This window comes from Zonotrichia albicollis, chromosome 1, assembly GCF_047830755.1.
Source record: "Zonotrichia albicollis isolate bZonAlb1 chromosome 1, bZonAlb1.hap1, whole genome shotgun sequence".
Lineage (NCBI taxonomy): Eukaryota > Metazoa > Chordata > Aves > Passeriformes > Passerellidae > Zonotrichia > Zonotrichia albicollis.
Window position 1 is genome coordinate 84,416,729 of NC_133819.1, and position 25,228 is coordinate 84,441,956.

Below are 25,228 nucleotides of genomic sequence, written 5' to 3' on the forward strand. Positions count from 1 at the left end.
CTACACTATTCCATTCAGGAGAGCTTGCTAGGCTTATGTGGTTTGATTTTATTAGAGCTAAAAGACTGTCATGTTTGACATTTGACAAAGTAACCTGTGAAAGTTCAGTTTCGTTTTCCTTGTTTGTCAAGAGGTTGTTTTCTTTGTCTCACTTAGGTATTTCACTTGCTGGAGCCTCGAGTGTGCGTGGAGCCCACCTTGTTCTCACACAGATTGTTGCCCTTGTGATGAAGAGGTTTCACCACACAAGGAGGGACTGGAGAGGAAGCCTGTCAAATGTGCTGCTGCCTGTCCTCTTTGTTGCACTGGCAATGGCCTTGTTTAGCGTGAAGCCGCTGGCTATCGATTATCCTTCTCTCCAGCTGACACCAAGACTTTATGGCAATGCGGAATCCTTCTTTAGGTAAAGGGCCCATCCATCATCATCAATATCCAGGGCTCTGGGACCTTTACCCTTGAGTTCTCCTATTGTAAAGACCTTCTTGTATTCTAGAAAGAATGATAGATTACTTTTTACAATAGTTATGTGGTGGTTTTTTTAGATGTTTAGTACACTTTTATAGATTATTGTAAGTGAAAGATAAAATTAGGAAAGCTTTGTGTGAAGGATTTTCTGGGGGAAAGGGCAAAGACTTTGGAGAAGATTGAACTCAAATCAATACCAGCCATGACCATTTATATGTAAATGAAAAAGCGTATTTGAACAAGCCTTTGCATGCTTCATTTTAAAAAAATTGTTTAGGTCTGAAGTTATTTTCTTGAAACAATTCTTGGGTTTGAAAATACCACACAGTATTTACAAAGCCTGCTGCTCCTCTTACTCAACCTAATTTCTATATGTTCAGCTTTGAAACCAACTAGATTATTCATTTATTTTTAATGTGCAGTATCTATAGAATCAATAAATATAGAGTGATAATAACACATATAGGTGCAAATATACAGATGAAGATAGCAAGATGCTGTTTGAATTTATAGATATAATATAAATTTATTTTATGAGCATAAAAAAACTTTAGCAATGCCAATAGCTAGAAATGCATGACTATAAGGAGAAGGATGCCCATGGGTAGATGTTGAGATTTGTTTAGCCATAATTGCAATGAATTTTCTTTACATGTTCATATTGAGTATTTTGAAATGAGATTATTGGGGTATGTATCCCATGCATGGATTTAATAGTCCTTTAATTCCTTGGAAAATACATAGCACCATGAGACTGAAGGCTAAAAGAGCTAGCCATATTAACATGTCTTTATTTCTTTTCTTTTTTTTATTTTTCTTTCCCTTTCATTCCTTATACCCCTATGGTCCTCTTTGAACAGCACTGAAGATGATAGCCTAGGAAAACTTTCCCAGGTTCTATTGGGATATTTCTCTGATTGGGACCACAGATGCATGCATTCACAACACGGGTAATTGTAACTAATGTAACTATTTCCTTCATTTAAATATCGAACATTTCATTTTTTTTTCTTTCTGTGTAATGGATTATCTTAGCCTTTTTTTGGCAGCATGGAGTTAGTGACAAATTGTTTCTGATAAAGGAGCTGACATCCAGGTGAAGAGCAAAGTAGGCTTTACTGTTAAAGGTCTGATCCATACATCTTAAAAGTAAGTGGCAGTTTTCCGATTAATTTCAGGATGATTTTGATCAAGCCTGGTGTCCATATGAAGGATGAATAGACAATAAAGAAAGTATTTGTTAGGAAGCACTCTACATTTCCAAATTCAGGAATGAAGTGGCGACAATGCTTTAATAATTGCTGTAAATATGAGACATGAAGCTAATTTGATGCCTATATAAATATTTTTAATAAATCAACTTTGATAAAAGTGAGTAAAATTTGTATCACTCTAGACACAGCCGCTGCTGTGATCAAATGCTAAGAAGGCGTTAGCATGCCAGGTCTGCTCATTACTGTCTGGATTTCTTCTGTTAAGTGACATATTCCTCTCATTTCCTAGTTATAATTTTTATTACATTTATTCCTATTAGAAAAAATAATTCATGCTGGCAGACAGAATCTATGTCACCTCAGGATTCATGCAGATGTGTGTCTGAACAAGAGGTATGTAATTTTTTATTTACTTACATATGTAAAAAATGTATGTGTGTATATTACTTCTAATTCCTTGGCTGCTGTTTTTGAAGGGCTGGTGAAAGTCATGAGGAAATAAATCCTCACAGGTCTGACTTTGTTATGATTGGAGGTTTACTTCTCTTTCATCTAATGAAATTGTACACATTTTTTTTGTTTACATATATATATGAACATATATGTGCACTAGAAATGGCTATAGTTTGATCTGAAATAACAGGATCAGAGACAGCTGAACTATTTTCAGCAGATGCAACTTACTATAAAGATGTTATAGGATTCTGCTTAAGAAAAACCTCCATGTAAAACAGGGTTAAAACATAACACTTCCATAACATCTGGAAGACCACCTACTTTCAGAGGGAAGAGTGGGTGAACCTAGCTGGTAGAACCCACCAGGGAATTTACACATGAATGAGATTTAATTGTTAAAGTTTGCTTGTGGTTTGGATTTTGGATTTCAAAATACAACAGCCTTCAAGAAATGAAGGATTTTGAAAAGCATAATGAATTTCTGACCTTCTTAATGAATTATTTTTCCTGCTGACTTGCTCTGAGTTGAGTAATAAACAAAAACATGAATCTGACTGAGGTGACAAATGTATTTCCCCAAAAAGGAACTTCCTAAAAAAAAGTTTCTTTTGTTTATAAAGGCATAATTATTTAGAATAAGAGTTACATATGAAATATAGCAATACAGTTTTGGGAAAAATGGGAGGAAGAAACTTATTTTTTGCTTTTCTGGACGAGGAATAAGTTTGCCTCTAATACTCAAGGGAATTAAAAGAAGGTTGAATATAATACAAATGGGAAACTTTCACAGGGAGAGGTCTATTAACCATGAAAACTGAAAAAGGTCACTTGACAGTGGAGGCAGAACTTTTATCTGTGAGCTATGTAAGAGCAATCTCTGAGAGTGAATTTTTATTTTTGTAGGTTTGAGATGTCAAGCATTAAAATTTTTCAGTTGATTGGCATAAAGTACTTTGTAAAGCTTCTGAGATAATTGAGTCTAATATCTGTCACCTTTTTCTTGGTTGTGAGAATGTCCCACTGAATCATTAGAAGACATCTTCCTTTATTCTTCTTTTCAGCTCATCAGTGAAGGTTTTAGAAGCTTATAACATTAATTAGAATTTTGCTTTCATCTCATATTTATCTGGTTCCTATTTTGTATTTCTTCTCAGGAAAAACAAATAAAAAGCAGTCTTGCCATTTTCATTGCTGTAAACATTCCCAAGCTTATATACAAGTTCTGATGTTTTCAAAACAAACTGACTGACAGGGCTGCAAGAGAAATCAAAGGGATTTCTAATGTGTAGGTGGCACAATCATTTGAGTTGCCTTATAAACATAAAAATATTCATAATTTATTGAAAATCTGTTAAAACTGGGAAAGGCAAATCGAGTAAAAAGAAATGCTATAAAATCTACATCAAAATCCAAAGATAAGGTTAAATATAGTGCCACTGCTTTTAAAAAGTGCTTTACTTACTTTACGTATACTTTTTTTTCAGATGTGCCCAACTTTCAATACTTCTGCTCCCTATGTGAAGAACAAGAAAGGACATATTTTGTATAATCTTTCAGGGTTCCCTGTGGAAGAGTATTTAGTGAGGCCTTCCAACAAAACAAGGTAACCTTAAAATGTCTAGCCTTTCTTTTTCCTCTGTGTATAAACCCTGCAGTCCTTGCTGTTCCAAAGCATAGATATTTGTCACTGAAAATATAAAGGGTCATTGTCTTTATCTGGTGATTGTTATCAAGGTGTAGAGCTAGGCTGAAATTCAAGGTAACATGAAAGACCCTCAATGGTCACATCTTAGAACTCCCTCCAGAAGCTGCATGATGATCACCTCTAGGCATACTCTGAGTTTCTTACAGGTAATGAGTTATTTCAGCATCTCAGAGATGCATATCTAAATCAGGTGAACAAAATAATTTCCATTCCTCAGAGACTCAATCAAACAGGGGTGGACATGCTCCAATTAATATTTTCTTTGAAGTAAAAAGGGCTGGTGTGCTCCTGGTACTACTTCATATTCTGTGATATCTGCAACAGAGGTTATCTGCTGTATTTTGAAGTTTATTTATGTGCCTTTACAACTCAACCACTGCTGATAATGTAAGTGGAAATATTAGACCATGTATGATTTTATTGAGGAGAAGAAAGCGTTAGCCATTCATATATTAAAAGAAGGTGCATCTGATTTGATGTAAATAGAGGTAAGCATCTTTGGATGAAAGATTTGAGCTAATATGTGAATGATGTAGGAAGAAATAAAGATGCTTCTCACTTGCTCACAACCCGTCCTGCTGCACAAAGAATTCACCTTTCAAAAAGCAAAAATTCTTATCTAAGGGAATACCTTTGCCGAGAAAAAACCAGTAATATTCACCTGATTAAGAACTACATTGTCCCTCTTCTTTTTAACAAGGAAGGCATTTGTGAGGGGTGAAGTTTTACTTTCAGTTGAAAAACAAAGCATTATTGCAGCTATCTCAACTGTACCCTTGCAAGAAAACTGCAGAGCTTAAGGCAGATAACTTTTTGTTATTTTAATTTCTACTATCAGATATGGTGGTTGGTCTTTTGGAGGGATGAAAGCATTTGAACTTCAAGACAAAAAATTGAATAACACTAAATCTCAGCCTCTGGCTAAGGTAAGAGTTGCATGTATGTGTGCACATCTGTATGTATATATTGATTACTTTTTCAGGCTTCAGACATCATAGCACTTAACAAATAAAAAATCATTACATGAAATCCTTGCACTTGAATAATTGGGAAGAATCCTTTGTCTTTTATCATCTAACTCTGTTCATAAACCTTGAAGTAATCTCCTGCATTTGATAAACTGTTTTAAATTAGTCAAATGATATACCTTTTTTTTTTTCTCCCAGTGAACTCATTTTAGAATCTAAGTTTAAAACTTGCTTTTAGATAGTCAGCCAAATAATTTTTTGTATTCTGCAAAAAGCCAATGTCAGAATTGGCCAAAGTGCATTGAGTATCACAGTAATGGGTTGCTGTTGATGTTTTTCATGCCTACAAGGGATACTTTACTTTGCTTCATTTCTCTCACCACACTCCTCCTAAGAGTAAAGACATCTTCCAGGAGCAGCTCCTTTTGCATAACAAACATACTATCCTTTTCTCAAAAGAGCCTTTCTAAAATTGTTCTAAGGGAGATAAAATAGTAAGTGATGTTTAGCCTCCAGGTCTCATCCCAAGTTTTCACAATATGGAGATACTGTACCTCTCATGGGCACTGCATACCAAAAGGCCTTAAGGAAAAACCCTTTATTTCAATTGTGCTTAGAATAATCCTTCTTTTAATTTTGGGATTCATTCAAATGTAGATGCATTACAAGTAGAGGAGAAGCAGTCTTGGAGAAGTATTGATGCATATCAGTGAGAGGTCTCTGTTTTTGGATTTGAGGCAAACAAGATTTGTTAAGAGGAAGCTGTGCATTTTCCAGATTCTAGATTAGGATATGAAAGAAAGGTGTTTCTGCCTTTAAATATTTTAATGTAAATATAGATTTTATTTGATCTTTAAAAAAAAAAGAAAACAAGGAACAGCATAAGTAAGCGCCATCTCAAAATCCATTTTGAGACAAATTGTAAGGAAAAAATACAGATTTTCTCCAGTCCAATGTAATTTCAGGCTTAGTTTTGCAAAATAACTTCCTGTTTCTAATGCTTTTTCCATACAATTTGTTAGAAATCTCCCTATTTTATATACAAATATGAACATATACAGATTTTCATTTTGGTAATTTGTAATCTCACTTTTAGTCCCATATATTTTACAGGTTTGAACTCCAGTTCCATCATTCCTCCATGAGAAACCTGAAAGTTTTCAGCAATACTTTTTTTCTGGCTTCCAATTTTTCCTCTGTATCTTTAATCATTTTAGATTCTTGTTTTGACATGCTTGCACTGTGGTCCTTTTTTTTTTTAGTGTGTTTGGTATAGAGCACCACCTGCCATCAGGACAGGGATAAATTATAGTTATACTCTTAGTAAGTAAGCTTCATATTTCAGACCCAAAGCAAATAGTGGAGTAAATTTATAAAGGGCACTGTGTTATCTAAAGCATCTCCTGGAAATGTCTTTCAAAGGATGCAATGTCAAGTTATTGCATTAACCTTTCAGTAACTAATGACCAGATTTTTACTTTGACCTTTTAGGTCTGTTCATGAGACAGTGAATGTACCATTTACATAGCCTGGTATGAAAGAAAAGGAGAAATTTGCATTAGAAGAGAATGATTCACTTGATTTTAGAAAATTTCTGAATCTTTATACATTCTTTTCCAGTCCTTGAGAAGTCAACAATTTTTCTTGTTCAAATTAAAAATATTTATTTAGTACATATTTTATTGTACCTAATCATACTGTGCTGTATATATTACATACATGGTATATGCATGTATGTGTATACAATAGAGAGAATATATCTATGACCTGACAAATAGGGCTGATTAAAAACATTGATTATTGGCATTCATTGATGGTCGGTGCTACGTAGCAAAAGAACAAATTCTCAAATTTTTTTAATATTCTCGACTATAGATTCTTTGGCTTCCTTTGGTAACATGGCCAAAAAATTTTTCCATAACAGCTTCAGGGTTGCTGTTTTTATAACATAATGAAATATAGGAAGAACATGTGGTAATTTTAAATACTGCCAAAAGGCAAATTGTTCTGTTCACATGTCATTTGGAAGAGTATATTTTTCCAATCCCAAAGGTTGGGGCTTGAGGCTTTACAGTACAGTAATTGTTTAACTGTCTAGAGGAAAAAATTACATGTTTCTAGTTCAATATCAATCATTAATCTGGTCCAGAAATGCTGAGGGACTTCGCTGCTCCTTCTCATCCTTTTTTCTTGATAGGCCATATGTTAGCTGAAATGTAAGTCTAACTTTATTCTGGATATTAATGGCAAATAAAAGATTATGCAATAATGTAAAACATGTCTTCATAGAAATTCAATCTGATGTGGTGAGGGGTTGTGTTTTTCCTTGGGAAAGAATTTTCCTAACTATGAATAAAGTAAAAATTAATTATATTTTGTATATAGTTTTCTATTCCTCAGCTATTTTCTCTCCTCTGTAAATAATTACCTGTGTGCCACAAAAGAAATATGAAAGATGTTTCAGCTAGAGCTAGTACATTTTCTTTTTTTTTATATATTTTACCTTTGCTAATAATTTTGAATAAGAAACAAGTCTTTAGAAAAAAGACCTTAAATATAACTTCTGGTGAAATGAACAACCTTAAATGTCTTTTTTTCCTGTTTATAATAAATTAAATATCCATTTGGTTATTTCCTCATGGTTTGATTCAGTTACATAATGCAGCTTGGAGGATAATTCCAATTAACATGTTGGATATTGAAATATATTGTTACACACAGTACTCTGTTGTGGTATTCATTTCAATACTGGTTGCATTAATTTATTTCAAAGGTGCTCTCTGAACATTTGTGGCTTTTCCCTTGCCTAAATTAAATGAGGATGTGTTATCAGAAATTTGCCTTTTTTATTGCCTTTTTTTTCCAATACAACAGACACAATTGCAGTGGAGTTTCATTATATATGTATATATGTAAAACTTTTTATTCTATGAAAACCTTTCACCTTTTACCTTTCAAAAAATGATAGAATTGGAGATGGGTGTATGGGGCTGCGAAAAAGACAGGTTACCCTTGATCGCTTGTTTCTGTCTTTTTGTCCAGATTGCTACTTGCACAGGAGGTCCTGCATTGCAAAGATTTTCAGTTTTCCTCATGAATCTTAGGTTTTCTTTTGCTACCTTTTGTTAAAGACTGCTCTTGTTGATTAATGAATGGGGGATTTAGTTTGTGGAATAGTTTGTGGGAACTGAACTGGAGAGGAACAAAGGAACTTCATGACTTTGCAAGGAGAAGACGACGTTAAGTTTTGTTCTTTTTTCTTTTCTTTAAATATGGGGACATAGGTGTTTGAGACATTTGAGTACCATGTGCCATCACATTACATGGCACATGGAAGATATCCAGGGAATGAGGCCCAGCCTATGTGGATTTATGAATGGCAGGTCCTGCGTGACTAACCTGCCCTTCTATGAAGTGACCTGCTTACCAGATGAGGGAAAGGCTGTGGATGTTGTCTATCCAGACTTTAGTAAAGCATTTGACACTGTCTCCTACAGCATGCTCCTTGTAAAACAGGCTTCTTGTAGCTTGGATGGCTGACTCTTATGGCTAAAAAATTGTCTGTATGGCTGGGCAAGAGAGTTGTGGTGCTACATCCTCTTGGTGGCTGGTCGCTAGCTGTGTTCCCCAGGGCTCCCTTTCTGGGCTGGTCCTACTTCTCATCTTTGTTGATGATCTGGATGTGGGGATTGAGTGCATCCTCAGTAAATATGCAGATGACACGAAGCTGTATGGAGGTGTTGATCTGCTTGAAGGTAGGAAGGCTTTTCAGAGAGACTTGCACAGACTCAGGCATTGGGCAGAGGACAGCTGCACAAGGTTCCATAGAGTGAGATGCTGTGTCCAGCACTTGTGTCCCAGCAGCCCCATGCAGCCTTACAGGTGGGGGGAGATGTGGCTTGAGAGCTTTTCTGCAGAAAAGGGACCTGAGGGTCCTGGTTGACCACCAGCTGAATATGAGCCAATGTGTGCCCAGGTAGTGACATCTTGGCCTGTGATTTTCACCTTATATTCAGCATTGGTGACGTGGTACCTCAAGTAATGTGTTCAGTTCTGGGCATCTCACTTGAGGTGCTGAAGCATATCCAAAGAAGGGTAAAAAGGCTTGTGAAGGGTCTAGAGAGAATGTCTTATGAGAAATGGGTTTGTTTAGTCTTGAGAACAAGAAGCTCAGGGGGTACCTCATTCCTCTCTACAACATCCTAAAGGAAGGGTGTAATGAAGTAGTGGCTGGTCTCTTCTGCTGCGCCTGCAGAGAGAATGAAAGAAAATTGTCTTGAGCTGAAACAGGTGAGATTGAGATTAGATATCAAAATCACTGTTATGGGGGTCAGGAATTGGAATAGTTTTCCCAGGGAGTTGGTGGAGTCATCTCTGGAAGTGTTTGGATCTGATGTTGGGTGGTGTTTAGTGTTCTAGGAGTTACAGCGGTAGTGCTGGGTTAGTGGTTTGACTTGGTGATGTTGAAGGTCTCTTCCAGCCTTGATGATTTGATGATACTGTTGAGATTTCAAGCAGCTGGGAATGCCACATAAAGAAGAGTATAAAATGTGAAAGATAAGGCAGGCAAGCAGAATGGCAGATCAAAGCTGTTAATTTTTTACAAAATGGCTAACAGAGCTTGTGACAAAGAAGATTAAAGGGTGAGAGAAGAAATGACAGTGGACCTCAGAGTGGTTCTCGGAATTATGATCTAGGATAGATGGGTGGAAATAAAACAGACTCAGAGTACTGTAAACCTCACCTCACAAAAATATGGAGATTCAAACAAGCAGGTAGTCAGGAAAATTAATCAGAAGAAAATTATTAAGAGAGGGAAACAGAACTGAAGATAAGGCAGCCTACACTGGGAAATATCCAGGAGAATATGTCAGAAAAAACAGTCAGAGTCTGGAGCTAGGGTTCAAGTAAGGATTGTAGTTGGATAGTATAAGAAAAAAGAAAAAAAAAAGGCAGAATCATCTGCAAGTAAAAGATAAAAGCATTGAGGAATGATAAGAGAATCTTTAGGAAAGTTCCTAAGATGTAACTGTATAGATGGCAATTCTAGAAATGATGAAATTAAGAAAACTGAAGCCTTAGAAGAGGACTGTTAAGACAAAAAAGATGCATATTAAACCCTGTTCACTTTGCATTATTATTCAGAGTCTAGAGAGACAATGAGAATTGCCCTACCTATGATGTACAAAATACAGAGTACAAACAGTTGATATCAAAGACAGAAAGGTTAGGAGTTTTTCAACTGTTTAAAAAAAGGGGAGAAGAAAGGATGCTATGATAGTAATCAGACGGTTTTAAATGTCACTGAGACTGAAAATAAGCATCCATAATAATTTGACTTATTATCATATTATCATTATGGATAATATAGATTCTAAGGCACTATGATTAACAGTAATGGCTGATAAGAATCAGTTTCTAACTGCAGAGAAAACTCAAACCTCAGTATATTTGGGTTTGGGACATGACAAGCTTTCAGCAACGGTTTTGGCAAGTAGAAGTGTGGATTAAGAGTAGCAAGTCAGGATGAATCTGCATGATCTGAAGGTAAAGTATATGTTACAACAGAATTTTTTCCCTGTTCCTCAGAGAGACTGGCTTGTTTTGTCTGCCTTAAGGTTTGTCTGCATCAATTTCCTCCATGTTTAACAAGCCACTGATGCTGAATTCTGAATCATAAGGCAAAGTGAACAGCTCTGTCTATGGAACAGCTTCATACCTTGTAAACAGTGCTTCCTTGATTCTTTCTTTCCCCCTCTTTCTAGAACATTCTGTTCCTAGATACTTTATGCTGTGTGTCATATGTAGGTATTATTTAGAAAAGTCTCTTTGGAATTTCAATGATTCTTCCAATTTAGGCAATACTTTTACTCATCTTTTTGCATTTTTAATCAAACTGGCAGGTGTTATTTTCACATTTTTGTCCCTCTCTTTGTTCAACCACATGTGTGTAAAGGAAGGGAGGCATAGTGTTCCATTAAATAAGAGAATCTCAATTTAGTAATAAACATATGTGTACAACTCCAACAATAGAAAACTGCTGCATGCTGTTGAAAGATGTATGCAAATCAACCAATTCTGTTCTGCCTGGTTGACTTTCTTCTATAAATAAATGTCATAACAAAAGAATTAGATATCCTTCATGCAATTCTTAAAGGTATGTGCACTTTCAGATCAGCATGCAGATTGAACTAATGTTTGATTGACATTTTCCATTCTTTCTTCCAGGTGTGGTATAACCAGAAAGGTTTCCATTCACTGCCATCCTACTTAAATGAACTCAATAACTTCATTCTGTGGCTGAATTTACCTTCTAATGTGGATTGGAGACTGTATGGTAATAGTTTTTCTTTGTATATATTCGTATGTTTTGCAAAGTAGTTTTTAAATAAACTATAATAATTATAAGTATGAAAATTTTTTTATTAACAGTAGGATTTCAGAGTTCAATTTCTCTGGAGGACTGTAAAATGAAAATTTTATAAAGAAAGTTTTTGTGGAAAATATAGTACACAGTAATGTAAAATTTTAATTTAAAGCTCAGCATGTCATGTGAGTTCCTTACAAAGACATTCCTGTGAAATAAGCAAGTGTAAATTGTTTTGGGATGTTAGTCCCTCTGAAACTGCTGCTAGGGCTTACTTAAATAGCATGACTAAGGCACAACAGACTACGGATTTATAATTTCTTTGGCACTTTGCTATATCTCCTTATATAAATATCTAGAGTAAATCCAGATTAGCCTGTAAATTCACAGAACAGTGTGATGTTTCACATTATTCTGTTACTCAAGGATACTGTATATCATTATTGTACAAAACAAAAGAGCAATTAATATATCTGGCATGTGAATTCTCTAATTCAGATATCCTGAACTTTACAAAAAATTGTTAAAGTAAAAATTTTATGAACTGAGATCTGAAAAAATGACTGCTGCCAAAGACTCAGCTGTTAAAACAGATGATGTGGGTTTGGAAATCTAGTTTGAAATCTGGGCTTGATTAACTTCACAAATATGTGTTAACTTCTATTCATTCTAGTTCCTTTCATTCTTAAAAATTCTGTTAAATAGGAATTTGGTTTAGGGAAACTTAAAAAGAGCTTTTGACCAATTTTTAAGAGTTCTTGTAAAATTAGGATGGTTTTCTGTAGTGGAAAAATGATTTTAAGTGTTTTTATAATGAAGAAAGAAGACAAAAACAATGAAAATGGGGAAGGAATCCTGAGAATCTAAAACCAGAGATTCATTAGGAAAACTTTCTGGCATGTCCAAGAAAAAACGAGTAATGGCTTGTTTTCACATATGGACGGGGTTTCATTTTTCTAAAAGAATTATGAGAATGGATCAAAGGTAATATGTTTACACAGAAACTTTGAATGGAATGAAATCAGATATTTTAACAAAAATTTTTAATAGAAATCAATTTTTAATCAACTTCCCCTGCACTTCACGAGTCTTACTGATGCTAACTTTTTTTTCTATACCATTAGATATCTCATTCTGGAACTTAAATGTTTGTGTACCCTTACTTTTATATCTATCATGGAGAATCAGGGTTTGCTGTCCTGCTTGCACTCAGAGAAAATGATAGCTATCCCAAAGATTGTGGGAATTATTTATTTGTTGGTATTGCATGACACAGAAACACAGCAAGCACAACTGCACTTAAGTTCATTGGGTTCACTGTATAATCTTGTGGCAGAATATGTTAGCTGCCTGCAGAGCTTAAGAACTAGAAATTAATTTATTAATTTCTTCATGTATTGGAGAAGTGCAATGAAGATGGACTGATCATGCTCTGGAGGTATAATACAGAGGGTAGTGTGACAGAAATCTTGGGAAGATAGGTCAAGTTACCTACCTACATGTCTGTATATATATATTTGTTTGTGTACTCATGTTTGTGTGCGTACACACATGTATACGTTTGTGGAGACCAATATATATGTATATTTTATTTCTAAAAAACAGTTTTCCAGTGCTGCATGGACCATCTGAACACAGTTCACTTTGATGTTTAACTTTCTCTTATTTAAGGATACTATTCTAACAGAGAAGAACTATTCATATGCTTTTGTTATTCAAATTGTTATATGCAGTCCTGTAAGTCAGCAGTCAGAAAACCACATACTGCTCTCCAAGACTGAAATCTATTCTTTTTCATTTTCTTTTTCCTTCTTCCAAACTCTGTTTATTGGCAAGGTCAGTTCTAGAATATTGTTGGAAATTGCTGTGAGGAAGCTTGTTAAGATGTTGCAGAGACATGGCTTTGTAGTTCTGCCTCGCATTAATGACATGCTATTTCACAGAACAACTTTTTTCCTGTCAACAGAATGCTTCTACATTACTTTTAAGTGATATAAAAATAATTTGGTGCTTTAAAAGGGACTGTAAGGACAAAGTCCTTTCTTCCTTCACAAAAAAAAAAATAATATTGTTTTACAGGAAGAAGCTTACTACAATAGAGTAGAGCATTGCCGTGGATGTAAACAGTAGCAGCAGCTATGATATTGAAACAATATTGAGCGAGGTCAACAAGATCAACCACTTAAATGCTCATACAAAAGCTAAGACACCCTTTCACTTTGCAGTGATATCCTGTGTGTATTTCTTGAACATGAACCCAGTAGGAGCTCTCCCAAGATCTTTGGAGGAGGGAAGAGCCATTACAGGCCACATGCTGAGTTCTACCTGCCTAGCCCACAAGGACAGATCCAGTAACTTTCAATGGAGATCAGTGGCGCCAGTCCAAGCTCGTGAAAGGTTTTGATAAAAAGGAGCTGAGCAGGAGGCTAATTGCTTTTGTCTAATGTATTTTCTGCAGTCATGAGGATACAGAGAATATAGACTTGTGATTTGGTATGAAAGTTTGAAGGAAAAAATTTAACCCAAGAGCGTAGAAGACATATGCTGCCTTGCACTGGTTTATATCTCCAGGGACTTATATCTGTTCAAAAAGCTTTGAAAAAAATTATTTTTTTTTGTTCTCTCATTCCAAGTTACTGAGTCTTCAGCTTGCAGCAGCAGGAAATTATATCTAATTCGTGATTAAAAAAATCAGTCCTTTTTGCTATTGTATAATCTGATCTTCAAGTACTTTCTCTGCAAGTATAGAGATTTCTCCTCACCCCTGTCTCTTAACATTTTGGGATTATTGGTAAATTTATCTGTGAGGATGCTTGGAAATTTACAATATTTGTTTCTTGTAATTTTCATGTAAATAGTGACCTGTCTGTTGAAGAAAATGTGTTGCCCAGCTGGAGGTGCCCATAATTTGATGGAAAAACAGAAATTGGCCCAATCAGTTTATGTCATTTTAGTGTAGTAGATAGATCAGATGTCTCTTTTGGAACAGCAGTTCAGTAATACTTCTTGTATAAAAATATGTCATTTTCTCTATCATGTGGATATTCACCCCTACCCTCATCATCATGTAAGTCTTTGATCCCATTGTGGGAAAAAGTCATCTGTCTCAACTGTGGAAGAAATCAAATGCATTCTGTTTTCTAGAGGATTATAAATTCAGTGACAGATGATAAAAATGAATATGTTAATAAATAGTTTTTAAAAAAATTAATAATACTCTTCAACAATGAAAGTAAGGTATGCTGGATTTTTGTCCTAACTCTTCACCTCTGACTGTTATTCAAGCTTATATAAATGATGTTTTCTGATCTTTTTCTGAAATGCTGCATTGTTGCAACTAAGTAATGTAATTGTGAGCAAATAAAAATGTAATAATGAGGTAAGAAGAATAAAAAACTAAAAGGCAATATTTTTTGCTTAAGCTTCAGAAAGAAATTTTGATCAAGTAAAAATGTTATTTTTCACATTTAGTTGTATAATATTGAGTCAGAATGTGGTTATTATGCTGGAGTATAGGAGAAGGACTATAACCTCACTCTTAGGGTAAGGTTATATAAAGAAAAAAAGACTGGTTGTCATCTATAATTTTGCCTGTAGAGCGGTCAAAAATGTTCTTACATCATTGTTCAAAGAACAAAATATCTCAGCATAGAAGGACTTTTTGCAATGCAGCTTCCCCATCTTAGGATTCATACCGAAGTCATTGATTTTTTAAAAAAGCTTTCATACTAGGATTCATTGTAGCTTTCATGTAGCATCCTCATTTATTTCAGATTCAATTCTTCAAAAGAGCAGAAGGGATCAAGGGAGTAATTTTCAACTGAATTTTGGTGGAAAGTGGCTGTAAAGTTTCCTGAATGCTTTGCAAATTATAACTTTAAACCTTATTACAAAGGAAACTGTGCAATGGCCTTTGGATGTAACCTTCTAAACCATGTCTAGTTAGTGGGGGAAACTAAAATAGAAACCATTAATGATGTTGCTGCCTGTGAAATTCTCCATATAAATTGAAATTCTCATATATATATATATATATATATGTATATATACACACACTACCTCAATTTTTCTAATAAGTAATATTTTATTTAATCTGAAATAAAAAGTCTTGAGTAAAGAAAGCTAGATTGGCCTTCTATTCAAGTCTGCCACAATCATGGTATTTAGAATCAGTAGCATAGATCGAAACAGATCTATGTATGCAATGACATAACAGACAGTTTACAAAAGAGTGCCAAGAGACACACCCAAAATACATTGCAGAACCAGAAAATGTACCTAAGGACAGCCCTGACTAATCTACAGTGATGGCATACAAGCTTGAAGACCAAGACCTTTATGGGTTTTTTCATTTGGATTTCTCCAACTGATACTGAAAAAGTATTGCTGGCTTCATATCACTTTCCTAATTTTTACTGAAAAAACACAGATTTTGAAGTGTATTTATGTGGAAAGTTGCATCCAAGGGGGATGGACTGGACTACCAATGTCTTCTGTTCTTTATCATGTACAGTATGGAAACATCTATAACATCTAAACATGTAAAGTTATGCCAAATTGTGCTCGCCTTTATTTTCTGACAGAGGGTCAGCAGGTGTAGATGTGAGGTGAAAGTTCTAGAGCCCTTTCTCTTGAAGGCACAGATTGAAGACTATTAATAAGATGTTGATATAGGGGAAGGTGTCCTGAGTTGTGCAGCTCCTGAATGGCAACAGGGCAGGATGCAGAATGTTCACAGCAAGCTTGTCTAATGTGAACTCATTTTCCTTTTTCCTGTGAGCTTTCCTATCCAGAATGAAGAAGTGTAGTATTTTATTGAACAAAACGTTACAATCCTTCTAATATTTTATGAAGAATTTATTTCACTAGGTTAGGAATGTCTTTTTAACAAATTACAATCTAAAATTTTTTTAATCAAGAACAATGTAAGGAGAGGAGGAGGTTTGTTCCACCTGGTAGAGAAAATACAAAAGGGAAATCATAGAGAAGCTGAAGGGGGTACAATGAATTGTTTACTGCTTCCTCTACTATTAAGCATGTAGCATGGGGCTCCTAGTGTCATTTTCAAAGTAAATGTACTCTCCTGCCTAGGTCCCAGCTGTGCTACTCCTGAAATTTATAGTTAAACTGTAAAATTCTGACTACTTCCCATCTCTTTTTTCCATAATAATGTGACTTGCAGGACTGATAAAAATGTCCTTGTTCTCAGTAGTATAAAAAAAACAAAGTCTTTCATCGAGCAATACAAGAGATGACAACTGAGCCCTTTAAATTAATTAATTATAAAAATGAGAAAAAAAAAAAGACACACCAAAAATGTAATTAACTATAGGCAAAACAACAGAGAAAAGAAAGAAAGAGAAGCTTCATAGCTGAAAAAAAGCGGAGAAAATATACTCCCATTTCTGAATTGCTTTTGCTTGGTTTTGGAAAAGTTGGAATGTATGTCTGTTACAATTTTTCACCTCTGCCCATAAAAAAGCCTAAGTGATCACTGTAAAAATAATGTGACCAACTGCATGCTGAGGATATAGATGAAGGATGTTTTAGGGTCATAAAGAAAGTTTTTGTTATGATTAAGTCAGGAGAATATAATGGCAATCTGCAGATGTGGAAGTAATGATTTTTATACTGAGAAATTTATGAAAAGGAGCAGATAGAGTTAGTGCTGAATCATATCATATTTGGCGTTATTGCCTGGCTTGCTTTTCCCTTGTGAATTCTGATATAGTAAAATTTGCCCTGAGGGCTGCTTACACAAGGCTTGTAAGTACAGTCCTTAAAAAAATCCTTGCATAAACACCAGAAGCATCTGTTTTATAGTAGCTTTATAATTTAGAACTTCTTAGTTTATCTGTCATTTATAGTTTTTAAGTCCTCAAACACAGCAGATAGTTTTCAACTTAATGAGCCTCATTATAGCAGCTTTGCATAGTAAGAAGGCATATAAAGGCAGGAAAGTATCAATAAGTACATTTTGCATCATTTTAACAGCTGTATTGGGACAGAGATATGTGTAAAAAAAGATGATCTAGGTGGTGAGAAGAAATGTAGGAAGAGATAAAGGTTATAAAAGTACATGGAAGAGTTTTTTAAATAAAAAATATATATACTAGCAAATATCATATATTAACTCTGTTGATTTGTTCTGGTATTGGAAGATAAATTATAACTTATTTCTTGAGTTCAAGTGAACTTTTTTCCTCCATGAATTACAGGCCAGTTTGTTGACTCTATCCAAAAATCATCTGTTTTTTGCCAATGGGTTGAAGAAATCATTATACTAAAAAGGTATCAAATTCAGAGATTTTCATGCCCCAGACTAATTGAAGAAACTTAAAATACTGAATGAAAGGCAAGAATTACATTTAATGCAGTGGTAGAATTTTGAATTCTAAACACAGCTGAACTTAGTTTAGCACAGTCATACTTTTCTTACTTGTAATCCACAACCTTGTGAAATTTAATTTCAGTTGTGAGCGTAAATTAAAAGAAAATGTAATCCTTTATTTCATCTACATGATTTTAATGGAAATTGACTGTCAAAAATATTTGCTGCTCATAAGATGTGTGATTAGTTTTTGTGACTAATCCCTAGAAGGAAGTTAATTCAGTGTAACAGATTTTTGATTGGTATTGTATGATACAATACTGCAAGGAGCATTATTCTATTTAATGTCATGGGTTTTTATTTTCCCCTGCAATTACCTCTTTTTCACAGTTTCCCTTTATTCTGTATGTTAATAGAAAAGAAAGTTAAAGCAGTGCAGTTCTGCATGTGGAACCCAAGTCAGCTGCTGTAGACTTTCGTTTAACACCAATGCAGTAATCTGAAAGTTTTGTTAGTTCCCCCGAGATCTTGCTGCCAGGCAAGAAGGGAATTGTCCTGCTCTGCTCTGCACTGAAGTGGCCTCACCTTGATTGCTGCATACAGTTTTGGGTGCCACAGTACATAAAAGACATAAAGCTGCTAGAGAGCACCCAAAGGAGAGTCACAAGGAGTGTGAAGGGCTTGGAGGGGATGCGTTATGAGAACCAGATGAGGTCACTTGGTTTGCTCAGCCTGGAGAAGAGGAAATTGAAGGGAGATCTCATTGCAGTCTTCAGCGCGCTCACAGGGGAAGTGGAGAGGCAGGTGCTGATCCCCTCACTCTTGTGACCAGTGCCAGGACTTGAGGAATTGCCTGAAGTTGACCCAGGAAAGGTTTAGGTTGGATATCCTAAAGGAAAAGAGAGTGGGTGGGCACTGAACAGGCTCCCCAGGGAAGTGGTCACAGCACCAGCCTGAGAGAGTTCAAGGAGTGCTTGGACAATGCTCTCAGGCAGAGGGTGTGACTCTTGGGGTGTCCTGTGTAGGGTCAGGACTTGGATCTGATGATCCTGGTGGGTCCTGTCCAATTCTGCATATTTTATGATTATTTCTTCTAATATGCCCACTTTTATTCAAGCGTTAGAAAAGCCTAGAAAAACTTCCTGGGAACTAATCAAAACTTTTTTCTGTCATGCTACTTCTACTTTACATAAATGGAAATTCCATGGTTCCAGTGGGAAAAAAAATTTTTCTTTGATATGCCTGTTTTGCTTCAGAACAAATAGCAGCAATTGTTTAAAAAATTAATGCTTTAAAAGAATAACAAAGGAAAATTTTAAACAGTCCCTGAAGGTCCATGACATGAAAGACTTCTACAAATAGCAAGGTATCTGTTAGGGATACATCAAAATGTTATTGGCTTCAATCTTTTGTTTTTCTAACTACCATTGGGCTTTGGTGTACTGCATTTAGCTGTTATTTGAAAAATCTTTACTTTGTAAAAAATTTATGTGTGAGTTAATCATCCTGTTTTTCAGCTTTTTACCATGCAGTGACTTAGTGATGTTTAGATTACTTTGGCTTGAAGAACAGAAATGAAAAATTAAAGGGGCAAAATAAATGTATGCTTAGTCAAATTTCACCTGTTACTAGAATGAAGATTTTGTTTTTTGTCTTTATGCAACTGGACTTTAATAAATTCAATTAAGTGGTGCCTCTCAGAGTCAATGTAAGGCTACCAATAATTTATATCTTTACCAAAGTTACTGGAAATATTATAATTGCTGTTAGGATTAAGTTTTTTTATTTGTTTTAATTTGGAACAACATAGATTTATTTAGACACTGATCAAATAATGCTGAAGTGGTGGTTTAACTTAAGGCCTGCTCACACAGCCATTTCCTCAGTCTCCCCCAGTGGTGTGTGAGAGAGAATATTAGAAGCGATAAAACTCATGGGTTGAGATAAAGGCAGTTTAATAAGTAGAAAAAAAGCCACATACACACACAAGCAAAGCAAAGCAAGGAATTAATTCACCCTTTCCTGTGGTCAGGAAGGTGTTCAGCCATTCCCAGGAGAGCTGGGCCTCATCATGCCTAACAGTGATTTAGGAAGGCAAACATCATCACTCCAAACATCCCTCCCATTCCTCATTCTTCACCCACGTTAGAGGCTGAGCATGGTGCCATATGGTCTGGAATGTCCCTTTGGTCAGTCAGGGTCAGCTGTCCCACTGTGACCCCTCCCAGCTCCCTGTGCACCCCCCACTCTCCTCACTGGTGGAATGGGGCAGCAGCAGAAAATATCTTGGCTCCAAGTGCTGCTCAGCAATAACAGCACAAACATCCCTGCGTTACCTACATTTTTCCCAGCACAAATCTAAAATGTTCCCCCATACAAGCTACAGTGGAGAAAATTAACTCCATCCAGCACAAAAACAGCATAGCTGGCACATGTGTCAGGCACACCTGCAGAGATAAGTCACAAACAGCATCAAGTCCAGTGGAACAACAACTTCTGCAGTGACAATGTTTTTGCACCTTCAACCCCCAGAATTTCTCTTCTTTTTCTTGGAAAGAAAAGAAGCAAAAAGACACAGTGTTTGTTCGTAAACTACCTTCCAATTCCAAAGTTAATTTTGTGAAATTGCTACAGGCTGGTTGCACAAAGAACCAAAATAAGCCTAAGAATCCATTGCCTGCTCAGGGCTTTTCAAGGTCTCCCAGACTAGGCAGGTTTTTAATGTAGAGCTCTACAATTTCAATCAAAGGTGTGACTTTTTTTCTTTTGTGAATTTAGCTAAACAGTTTTTCTCAGCAAAACATCAGTAATCTAAAAATTGCTGAAATATCTAATCTAAAATCTAAATCAAGCATATAAATTGCAGTAACAATCTACCTTACTCAGAAGATTAGGTGTATGAACAAATTCTACTTTAGGTTTTGTATTTGGTCTCTTCTGTGATGTGGATTCTGTAGCAATATACAGCATGGTTGAACCAATTTCTCAACTTCAGAACACAGAAAAGCACTACTACTTCTGTTTATTCATTAGTTTTTAGTGGTTCCAGACACTGGAAATCACTTAATGGGTTTGGTTTTGCAGACTGGTATTTGACCTCTTTCTGTTGATTACTAAGTATTTAGCCATTTTAGTCATACATGTAACAAGTGTTAACAGTGTACTCTAGAACTTGAAGTCCTTAATAGGATTTACTATTTCATGATTTATTTTTCTTTTCGCAGGGATAACACTCTACAGCCAACCATATGGAGGAGCCTTGTTGGATGAGGACAAAATGTGAGCAAACTCTTAAAATATTTCACAGCAGCAATCAGCAGACAATTGAAACTCTCAATTAGATAAGAATATATGGTTCCTGGAATAGAGGCTGTGAATTGAAAGACACAATTCAGTTCTACTGAGTGAATAATTTTTTACTGTGGTCTATATGTAAAGTCCACTGTTTATACCCAAAATAGTTGCAGTATTTTGTAAAGAAAAATACTGAATTTATGGTGATTGTGTAATAAGTTTTAAACAGAGTAACTATTTCAAATGATTTTGAGGTTTAAATTATAGTTTTCTGTAAAGGGAAAATATTTGCAGAGGCCTCACTTTACAACTCAGACACATGCTGTGCTTTGTAACTCACCTATAGTTTCGTAATTTAGCACATCTTGTTCCTGTTCTTTAATTAGATGTTGACAGTGAAGAGGCATTGTGCCCCTGCTCATTGCAGGATGCTAGAATGTAGATGATCTTTTAAGTCCCTTCCAACCCATTCTGTGATTCTATGGTGTTTGCAATCAGGATTAAAGTCCTAATGTCTAGAGGTGAGAGGTTGGCCTGAAAAATGCTAGCATTTGAGGAGTTTTCCCCCATTGTGTTTTCATTGCACTATTTTGCTTTTTACCCTAGAATGGAGAATGTTCGTCAGTGTGGGGTAGCCCTGTGTATCATGCTGGGATTCTCCATCCTTACTGCATCCGTTGGAACTGCCATAGTGAGGGACAGAGTATCTGGGACAAAACGCTTGCAACACATCACAGGCCTGGGTTACAAAACTTACTGGCTTGCTAACTTCTGCTGTGATATGGTATGTATTGTGTGAGGCAGCATGTGCTCAGGTGTACACTTTATCCTAGTTTCTTATAAATGAATAAAAGGAGTTATGGTGACAAGATAATGAATGAGATTTGAATTGGGCACTGACAGCTCTTGGATGACATGCTAACAAACATGAAGTCACCATTCCTACTTTAATGTGGGCAGGGATTATGTTCCTTCCTTCCCAATGTTGAATTGTAAATGATTTGCTAGCTTTAGCTATGTGCACTATTTTACAAATAAAAGGAAATTGGCTAATCAGCCTAGACAGAAAGAATCTTCCACATAGCAGCTCATAGCAGGAATTTCTATGCTTTGAATTTTGCCTTGCATTGGCAAACCAGACAAATTAGTGGAGAAAACTGAAAACAGTAGTCAGCTACTTTAAGGCATAATTGTGTTATGTGTTGTTGTGGATAATATGATAGATACTTATGATTAGTTCATTTTATTTGTGTCAAGGAAGTGGTGGAGTCACCATCCCTGGAGGTATTTAAAAGCCATGTAGATAAGGCGCTGAGGGACATGTTTTAGTGGTGGACTTGGCAGTGCTGGATTAATGGCTGGACCTGATGTTCTTAAGGTCCTTTCCAACATTTAGGTTGGATTTTATGGCACCCTGGTCAGGAACAGAAATTTTTGGAACTCTTTGTTTTCATTTAGACTGTTCTAATTCTGAAACATTAGATCTTCACCCATCCATGCTTGAAATCAGAATTTTCACACTTGAGCAATCTTGTGGTAAGAGCACGTTTTTCCATAAAATGTAACACTTGGGTTTTAAGTAAATAACACTTGGGCAGTCAGTCTTGGTATTTCTTTTTGCTGCTCCTTCAGATAAGAAGGCTTGGTTAAAAACAGTCCTTCATCATTCAGTTTCTCCTTGTGAGCAAAGTCAACTCCTCATTATTTTCTGCCAATCTCTCAAAATGTTCTCACAAATTCAACACAGTACAGCATGATCAATCATGATGTGGGAAAGAATAGACACTGCTTTAAATGCTAATTGTGCCACAGATCATTTAGGGACACTGAACACATGAATATATGAACTGTCAAATTTTAAATCCCTCTATGTATTTTAAATATTACAGGCTGTGTCCTGTATTACTGGTAGCATAATCTTTACTAGGACTGCAGAAGTATTTGATTTATGATATTGCTCTCATGAGAATCAGGCTGTTCTTACTGTATTTATAGGCATGAATGGTATTCATTACTATGTTCAACAAATGGAAAAAGTGTAAGTGCTAGGAAAATTCGAAGAGAAATAAAGACATTTTGTTCAGATTAAGCTTGTGTCACTAGAGGGGCAAAATAAAAGCTGTTTTGTTGTACATGCACAACTTCTGTAATATACCATGATATCAGGGTAAGATTTCCAAATGAATTTGATTTTAAAGTTATTGAGTTATTTCTCAACAGAAGCCCCAGGTCTATTGAAATGTACTGGGACTCAAATGCATTGTGACTTCTCTAAAATATTTTTAAACAGCTTCAGGATAACTGAAACATATATCTATGGGTGGTATGCTATGATACTTGTATATGGCAAAGAAGAGCTACACTGTGAATGACATTGCATCCATCTACATTTTACTCCATTGCCCTTCTCTTAAAAAAAAAGCATGTTTTCCCAGTAGCAAAGACATGATGGCCTCTGGTTTAATTTGGAACAGGTTTTCCCTGTATTTTGGTCTGAAAGTATAATTTTAACAGCATGTTGTTCTTCTACACTGAATATTTAGCTAGACCTTGATTTGTTGCCTCTATTGCAGAAGTATCTCAGAATCTCAGTTCTATTAGGTTAAAGATATAAAGCTAATATTACGTAAGCAGAAATGGAGGCAGTCAGCACCTAGTGAGCTCAGGTTCAGTGCACAGAGCAGGAAGACACTGAAAATGGAGCTGAGCACAGATCTTCACATCCTGACATTGCTATTTGCAAGCAGAATCCCTCTCCCTTAAATACTTGAATTTGAATCTTCTGTACCAATCCCACCTTGTCACCCCTAAGTATTGGTTGCCATTATGTCAAGAGATTAAAGAGAGAAACTCTTTTCCCTGTTGCTTAATGGCTGTAATGCTTTTACATATTTTTAACATTCCAAATAAAATATGTAATTTGCTTCATCAGCACACATGGTCCTTCATTAAAATCTCTTTTAAAATTGCATCATTATTATTCTCCCATATGAATGCAGCACCAATCAGTAAAACTGCTGTTTCTGAAACCAAGCTTCTGTATTCACAGTGTAATTTGATGTTTTGGAGCAATGGCCCCACACGGACTCATTATCTGGAAGAGTCAGCTTGTTAAATGGATGTATTGAAAAGGTCAATAAAAATAGGATTAAAGGGGATATTCTGTAGTCAGATTTTATCTTGTCAGGTTGTTTCATGTGTAGCGGGCAGTTTCACAGCAGTGCAGACTATCAAATCTCCAAGCTCTTCAGCCTATTTCCTCCTAATTTATAGTATAATTGTACTGAAAGTATGGAGAAGTTAATTTGTAAAACCCTCCTATGCAATTTAGGCAAGACCAGTAAGAGATGCTCACCTAATCATTTTTTTTTTCCTTCTGTTTCTAGCTGTTTTACATGATTCCAGTCACCCTGTGTGTTGGTGTTATTAGTGCCTTCCAGCTATCAGCCTTCACTTTCCGAAAGAATTTGGCAGCCACTGTTCTCCTGCTGATTCTCTTTGGGTATGTGATTGGAAATGCTACTATGGAATTACAGGTTCCAAGAAACAAACATAAATCTTTACATGTAGCTTGCACCTGCTGTTGGATGCATGGTTTTCTGTCTTTGTAGCTGATTATGATTCACCAAAGCATAGTGAGAAAACAGACTGAAACTTGAGTTTGAAAATTAAACAAAAAAGGTGGAGGGAGATTTACTCACACATTAAAAAAAAAAAAAAAAGGGAGTGCAAACATCTTAGAAGATACTAAGCCTGTATAACAGTAGTTTACTGTTAGAAATTGATTGTATATTATCTTCCAGAAAATGAGGGAATGTTAACATAGGTCAGAATTTCAGTGCTTATCTGCACAGACTATCATCAAGAAAGTAAGAAACAGCTTTTATTAAAGCTCTAACCATTTTCTGTAATTCCACATAGCTCCAGGAGTTTATATTTCCAATGAGAAGTCTGTCCAATGCGAAGTACTGGGGTGGATAGAGTTCTGTCTCCCAATAGAACTGTGAGAGAGGAAAGTTCTACCATGCTCTCTTGCTTAGTTTAACATGAAAAACAACAGAAAAAAAACCCAAAACCAAAAACAAACCTACCAAAAAACCACAAAACCCAAAACCAACAATAAAAAAACCCAACCAAACAAAAAACCCAGAAAAAACCCAAAAAACCCTAAAGTAACAAACAGAGGAAAAAACCCCAAAATAAAACAAAAAACAACAAAAAGGAATTCTGTAATAGAAGGTTAAAATACCTGGTTCAATAAAGAATTGATATTTCTATAAAAGTAAGTCTGTTCAACCCTGGGATCAATTATATTAATAGTGTGTTCTGTTGTGTCACTTGAGGGGCAGAATGAAAGTTGTTTTGCTGTACATGTACAGCTTCTGTAATACACCATGATTTCAGGGTAAGATTTCTGACAGAGTTTGA

The 25,228-nt window shown here is 35.6% G+C and overlaps 1 protein-coding gene across 1 annotated transcript in view; it reads left to right on the plus strand.

Annotated features, from left to right (window-relative positions):
• The window catches only part of ABCA13 (ATP binding cassette subfamily A member 13), a 172,476-nt gene that overhangs the window by 93,015 nt on the left and 54,233 nt on the right, over positions 1 to 25,228 (plus strand). Inside the window, exons 32-40 of the mRNA XM_074542293.1 lie at positions 157 to 403; positions 1,326 to 1,415; positions 2,000 to 2,072; positions 3,620 to 3,738; positions 4,679 to 4,766; positions 11,037 to 11,145; positions 20,731 to 20,785; positions 21,407 to 21,584; positions 24,187 to 24,302. Coding sequence (XP_074398394.1) covers positions 157 to 403; positions 1,326 to 1,415; positions 2,000 to 2,072; positions 3,620 to 3,738; positions 4,679 to 4,766; positions 11,037 to 11,145; positions 20,731 to 20,785; positions 21,407 to 21,584; positions 24,187 to 24,302 — 1,075 coding nt within the window. The remainder of the gene's footprint in view (positions 1 to 156; positions 404 to 1,325; positions 1,416 to 1,999; positions 2,073 to 3,619; positions 3,739 to 4,678; positions 4,767 to 11,036; positions 11,146 to 20,730; positions 20,786 to 21,406; positions 21,585 to 24,186; positions 24,303 to 25,228) is intronic.